Source organism: Crocuta crocuta, unplaced genomic scaffold (genome assembly GCF_008692635.1).
Source record: "Crocuta crocuta isolate KB4526 unplaced genomic scaffold, BGI_CrCroc_1.0 scaffold636, whole genome shotgun sequence".
NCBI lineage: Eukaryota > Metazoa > Chordata > Mammalia > Carnivora > Hyaenidae > Crocuta > Crocuta crocuta.
The window spans coordinates 1351439-1358130 of record NW_027530380.1 but is presented as its reverse complement, the minus strand read 5'-3'; the positions used below and the strand labels follow the sequence as shown (position 1 = coordinate 1358130).

Genomic DNA, 6692 nt, shown 5'->3' with positions numbered 1-6692 from the left:
CTGAACACCGATGCTGCTCAGGAATGTTTGCTAAGTGAATGAGCATTTACATTTTTGGGCAAAACTGGGCCTGAGCATTCGCAGTGCCCTGGGCCTTGGAGCACCCGGGGCTGTGCTCTCCTGCTCTAGGGCCAGGTGACCACCTCTGTGGAGGAGGGGGTACCGCCCCCCCCATTACCTGCATGGTGTCTGGTCTCCTCAGCCGCGTCTGGCAGAACAATTTCTGGCCAAGGCGGTGAACTCAGTGATGTCTTAGGAACGTACCTGCAAAANGCTCCTGTGTTCCAGTGGGGGGGGCCCGGGTGCTGGGGGGGGCTGGCAAGTACCAGCTCACAGCCGTGCTGCCACGTGACCCCGTCAGTGTGACTGAGGACAGGCTTCTGCATGGCCTCTCAGAAGGAGCACGGATTCCAAGAAACATCCACTAATCACTCACGATCCAAACGTAATTCCAACCACTTTATTCCAGAAGAGCCCTCCTTGGAACAGCCAGGTCCTGGGCCAGGGGCCCCTCCGAGGAGACTGGGCACTCAGGGTCCCCAGGGCACACGTGCTCAGATGTATGGCTGCAGCGCTGCCCCCCCCCAACACTCCACAGGGAGACAGAAGCTCTGCACTCCCCGCTGCCCCCTGTGCCTCACCCTGGCACTCGAGGGCCCAGGGCAGGACGCCCGTCAGAACCACTTCCCGGGTTCTTCCCCGGCCCGGTCAGCCCCAGCCTCCAACTCCCACCAGGCGGGTGGGTCTGAACCCAGGCTAGGCCACTGGAGTAACACGGCCTTGGCACGCATCTCCCTAGCCTGCGCTCCCATTTCCCTCACTGTGCACCTGCCTCCCAGGGCCGGGCAGGGACAGGAGGGACGGGGTGCCTCCCCGGGCAGGGACAGGAAGGAGCGGGCAACGGGGATGCGCTCGAGCAGAGGCGGTGCTGTCGCCAGTGTGTCCGCGTCACCCTGGCGTCGGCCCGCAGTACTGGAGCCGGGCGCACCGGGCTGGGAGCCTGGAGGTGAAAGAAGGCAGGTGGGGTCCTCCTAACCTCCCGATCTATTTTTGCCTCAAATCCCTGAAGTTTACAAAGAGGAGAGAGTGCAGGAGAGCCCAAACTGAATTGTTCAGAACCGTCTAGAGCTTCTGTTGCCGTCTGCTGCAGGACAGTGGGAGGCAAGCATTTCTGCTGCAGAGCCCGGCGAGACGAGGCTGCGGCAGGTCTCGGGGCCCTGCGTCGCTGGCCGTCAGCAAGGGCTCCACGCAGACCCATGAATCGAACTCTTGCCAGGCTGGAACTCTGGTCCACCGGCCACAAAATTAAACCGGGCTTGTCCGCCGTGCCACCCTTGGGGCCCTGGAAACACGCTTGGGCTCTGTGGCCAGGCAGTGACCCTGGCGGACCAAGTGGCGCGGAGCCTGCATGTGGGAGCCTGGCCGCCCGCCGGGCCGGACGGTACCCTGCTGCGACTGGCAAGCTGGGGGCCCAGAGGACACAGGAAGAACCGGCTGAATTAACTACTAAAGCCCCCCCAGGAGCTTCTCTGTAAACGGATTCGGCCTTTCGTCTTCTCGACGTGCACAAGCCTTGAGCCTCTCCAGTGCTGAGCGCCTGCGATGTGGGGGCGGCTGACACCATGACGACGGCCCGAACGCCAGGCCCTAAGCTCTGCAGACGTGGACGCTTACTGAGTGCTCACGGGACTCCGAACGGATATGAACATCACTTCCATCTTGCAGAAGAGGGAACAAAGCTCAGAGCGGGTGACCTTGCTCGGGGACCCACCAGGACTGGCAGAGGCGGGGCCGGGACAGGACCCGAGCTCCTTACTTTACCTGCTCTTCTGCGTCGCCCCTGGGTGTTCCTACTGGTGGGCGTGGCCTCGTCAGGTTTACTCTCTGTAGTTCATGTTCAAGGCTTTTTCCTCTAAATGTGGTACTTTGATACTGAATGTGCTCTTCCAAACGGTATTTAAGTTCCTCCTAAAAATCCCAATACAACCTTCCATGCTGCCAGTGAGAAGCCTCTGAGAGTTAAAGCCTTTCCTTGATAAATAGGCTACGGAAGAGAGCTCACTCGCCTCGGCCCTGGACGCTCCATCTACATTTATGTCAAGGGTTTTAGAAAAACACTATCAAAAAAGCTGAGAGAAAAACGGAAATATTCTTGAAACCCATGCACATGCTGTTTTGGCTTTAGAAAGATAGTCCCACCAGCGAAGGGTCGCCGGAGGTCACGTCTGGACATTACCTGTGCGGGTCTGATGTGCTCTGCGAGCTGAACCTTCTGGAAGCGGGCCCCAGGGAAGCTGAGGGGACAAGACACAGGGCGGTTACTGGTAGGAAACGCCACAGCTCTTTACAGGGCTACACACACAACACCGCTGCCGGGGCCGAGTTACCACACCCACCACAGTGCGTCTGCTTGTGTGTGTCAGGGTGTGGCCATCACATCATTTATCCAGTTAATCTCTACACTCGATGTGGGGCTTCAACTCACGACCCTGAGATCAAGGTCACATGCCTTTTCCAACTGAGCTGGCCGGGTGCCCCTGGTCACATTGTTTAGAAGAGCCTAAAACCGGAATCCCTCACCCACGAGTCCATTCCTTGACCACCAGGTGCCTGGTAGGGTCAGACGCCCGAGGAGTATTGTCACCCCTGCACTGTCCCTCGGACGGGCCGGTCGCTGTGGCCAAGGGCATGTGGCAGCAGTCACGGCATGGCACTGCTGAGATTAGGTTACAAAACACTGGATCCGAGCCTCCTGCCAATGAGCAAGGAGTGAGCTTGGAAATGGATCATCCTTGGGGCACCCATGGGGCTCAGTTGGTTGAATGTCTGACTTCACATCAGCTCATGATCTCACGGTTCGTGGGTACGAGCCTTGCGTCGGGCTCTTGAGCTGACGGCTAGGAGCCTGGAGCCCTGCTTCTGATTCTGTGTCTCCCTTTCTCTCTCTCAAAAATAAACAAACATTAAAAAAATAAAAGGAACAGATCGTCCGGCCCCTGCTGACAGCTTGGCTGCCGTCTAACGAGAGCCGGAACCACCCAGTGAAAGCGCTCCCGCACTGCTGACCACCAGAAATGGTGTGACGTAATAAATGCTAGTCATCTTCAGCTGCTAGGTTTTGGAGTAACTTGTTAGGCAGCAGGAGGTGACCAATAACCCAGGGACAAAGGCAGCCACCCCCTACTGAGTCGAGAGCCCAGAAATCAGATGCAGAGCTTAGGGGCAAAAAGCAGAGGGCAGCAACTCAGTGACTGGTGAGGGTTTATTTACTCATTTATCTCTGAAGATTCTGTTACTAAAGTTCCTTTGTGGGGGCGTCTGGCTGGCTCAGTCAGTAGAGCATCTGACTTTTTAAAAAAATTTAAATGTTTATTGACTTATTTTGGGAGAGGTAGAGAGGGCACGAGCCGGGGAGAGGAGGAGAAAGAGAAGCCCAAGCAGGCTCCATGCTCAGTGTGGAGTCTAATGGAGCCGGATGCGGGTCAAAGCCACAAACTGTGAGATCATGACCCGAACTGAAATCAAGAGTCGGATGCTTTAAAAAAAATTTTTTTTTTAAGTTTATTTATTTTGAGAGAAAGAGTGGGCAGGGGAGAGCGGGGGCAGGGGGGAGAGGGAGAGAGGAAGGGCGGGGGAGAGAGAGAGGATCCCAAGCAGGCTCCCCACTGTCAGCACAGAGCCTGATTCAGGGCTGGGTCCCACAAACCGTGAGATCATGACCCAAGATGAACTCGAGTCGGAGGCTTAACCGAGCGAGCCACTCAGGTGCACCAGAGCATCCAGCTCATGATCTCAGGGTCCTGAGTCTGAGCCCCATGTTCGGCATGGAGCCTGCTTAAAATAAATTAAAAAAGTTTCCTTTGTATTTATTAGTTTTTGTTATGAACAGGTGTTGACTTTTGTCAAATATTTCCTGCACCTGCATCTATCTTCTCTTCTTTCCGAGCTATAATGGACATACCAGAAGATTCTCCCTTTTACAGCTACCTGTCCGCAGGTGCTCCCAATGATCGGCCTCGTGGGCTGGTTTCTCCTCCCCTCTACCACCTGCTGTGCCCGGGGTTTAGACCTGCGACCTTCTCTGCCTTTATCTAAGGTCGGCCACTCTGGTGGCTGCACTTAGCTGGCTGGATTCGAGCGTCACCTGCATACCCGTGACCCAGGTTTATGGCTGCAGCCTGGATCTGCCCCTCCACCTGTCTGCCGTCACCCCCCCACGCCTGCTTCTCCTCCCCCAGCTCACGTGAGGGCAACTTCATCTCTCCAGGTGCCCAGGCCAAAAATCTCAATCATTATGACCCTCTGTCGCATGCCTTGGGCTACCAGCAGGTCCTCCTGGCTCTTCTCTTCAAGGGATCCGGGCTCTGACCACCTACGTTCTCCAAGCCACCTCCTGCCTGGATTATCGCTAACGTCCTGCTCTCCCCGTTACCTCCCTTCTCTGCACAGTAACTAGAGTGACCCTGTTAAAACCCAGGTGGGGTCCTGTCACTATTTTGCTGAAACTCTCCAAGAGCTTCCTGTGTAATTCAGAGAAGCAGCCAGAGCCCTTGCAGTGGCCGGCAGGGCACGGGCAGCATGACCCCCCCTCCCCCAATCTCATTGTTCAGTCTGCACCTGCCGCTCGGGNCCCGCCTCAAAACCTGTGTTCCTTGACTGTTCTTCCTCTGGACCCCACCCCCACCCCCACCGCCGTGTGGCAATCCACAAGGCTAATTCCCTTCTTTTCTCTCAAGCATCATTTCAGAAGAGAAACTTCTTTGACCATTCTCTTTAAAATTGATCCCCTCCCTCCCAACTTATACTTTATTTTCTCTGTAAGACTTACCAGCTTCTGGCACACTATGTAATTTGTTTATTTTTTTAAAAATTTGAGTTTTATTTTTTTGACAGTGTCGGGGGGCTGGCCTATAGGGAGTGGAAAAGAGGAGGGAGAGGGGGAAGGAGACACACACAGAGAGAGAGAGAGAGAGAGAGAGAGAAACTAAATCCTAAGCAGGCTCCACGTTGCCTGAGCAGAGCCTGACATGGGTCTTGATCTTATAAAGCCAAAATCAAGAGTTGGATGCTTAACCTACTGAGCCATCCAGGAGCCCTTGTTTATTTTTAAAACTTGCCTGTCTTTTTACACACCCCCTCCCCGATCAGAACTCTAGCTCCGTTAAAAGGGTTATTGATGTTTATTACTGAGGTATTCCATCCACTCTCTCCTTCAGTGCTTGGCACATAAATGGTCCCAATGGTGCCCAATAAATGGTGAATGAATGAAGCCTGCTCTGTTACACCCGCATACGAAGCCCTCGTTGATGAATTACCCCGACGGGGGACTGAAGGCTCAGTTGGAGAGTTTCTGCACCTGATCTGTTTCCCTGTAACTGTCGCCCACGGCCTTAGCTTAGCGCTGGACCCCGGAAGGAACAAATGTGCTCCCTCCTCTCCCGAGGGATCGCCCTTTAGCTCTCTGAGGACTGTGGTGTCATTTCCATCACTCACTCCTCAAGGTCCCATCTGCTTCCCAGTTTGGTCACCTCCTCTGTACTCCGCTTTATCTGTGTTTCTTAAAGTGGGCGTCTGGAGTTGAACACAGCATTCCAGGCGAGGTTTTACACCGGGTTGAGAGGAGTAATTTCCACTGCTTTTGTGAAAAATGTTCCTGCCTACTTAAAACCAAGTTTCACAAGGGCACCTGTGAGGCTCAGCTCAGGATCTCACAGTTGGTGAGTTCCAGCCCCACATCCCCCTTGCTGCTGCCTGCTTGTCAGCACAGAGCCCCCCTCGGAGCCTCTGTCCCCCTGCCCCTCCTCCGCTTGCACTCTCATAAACAAATAAACATTTTTAAAAAACCCCACACAACCAAGACACTACTATCACATCTAAAAAAGGGAACAATTCTTTAACTTCGTCAAATACACATTTTGCCTAATTTTAAAACATACTTAAAACAGTCCCACACACATATACACACTCCAATCATTTCAGGCAAAAATACAGTGTCTTAGGGGCGTCTGGGGGGCTCGGTTGAGCGTCCGATTTCGGCTCAGGTCATGATCTCACGGTTAGTGGGTTCGAGCCCCGCTTCGGGCTCTGTGCTGACAGCTCAGAGCCAGGAGCCTGCTTCGGATTATGTATCTCCCTCTCTCTCTGCCCCTCCCCTGCTCACGCTGTCTCTCTCTCTCAGAAATAAATAAAACATTAAAAAAAAAATACAGTGTCTTTACCGGATGTTAACTTTTTTTAGCCTCATAAAAACCCAGTGCTTAAGACGCAGCTGTTGCTTTTGCTGAACGGGTTAAGATTTGGCCAGGACCGTCACCATTTTCCAGATGGGGACAATGAAGGTTTGAAGAGCGGCTGGTAGCCTGGGGGCAATGGTAGAGCACAGGCGTCTGCGGCGGGACCCGGGGGTCCGACTCTCTCTTCTCCCACCTCCCCGCTGCGTGACCCCGGGCAAGTTACCTAAGCTTTCTGAACCGAGCCTCAGTTGGCTCCCCCGAGGAACACAGGGTCTGCAGAGAAGTTGAAGGGCTGCCGTCGGTAACTAAGCTACTAACTAAAGGAACCGGGGTGCGAACCCCGGTTTCACCCATGGCCGTGCCGGCGCTGTATGCACCGCATCAGAGGCAGCGGTCAGCGCCGAAGGCACCGGGGCGGACACAGACGCGCACGCCCCGCCCCCCGCTCCCTCCTCTCAC

The 6692-nt window shown here is 54.6% G+C and overlaps 2 protein-coding genes across 2 annotated transcripts in view; one reads left to right on the top strand and one right to left on the bottom strand.

Moving 5' to 3' along the window:
• The window catches only part of MRPL21 (mitochondrial ribosomal protein L21), a 12980-nt gene extending 6393 nt beyond the window's left edge, over positions 1 to 6587 (bottom strand). Inside the window, exons 1-4 of the mRNA XM_077766565.1 lie at positions 6584 to 6587; positions 6457 to 6525; positions 2237 to 2294; positions 179 to 264 (exon numbers count right to left, since the gene is read on the bottom strand). Of these exons, the coding sequence (XP_077622691.1) occupies positions 179 to 264; positions 2237 to 2294; positions 6457 to 6525; positions 6584 to 6587 (217 nt within the window). The remainder of the gene's footprint in view (positions 1 to 178; positions 265 to 2236; positions 2295 to 6456; positions 6526 to 6583) is intronic.
• The window catches only part of IGHMBP2 (immunoglobulin mu DNA binding protein 2), a 24688-nt gene continuing 24581 nt past the window's right edge, over positions 6586 to 6692 (top strand). Inside the window, 1 exon segment of the mRNA XM_077766564.1 lies at positions 6586 to 6626. Coding sequence (XP_077622690.1) covers positions 6586 to 6626 — 41 coding nt within the window.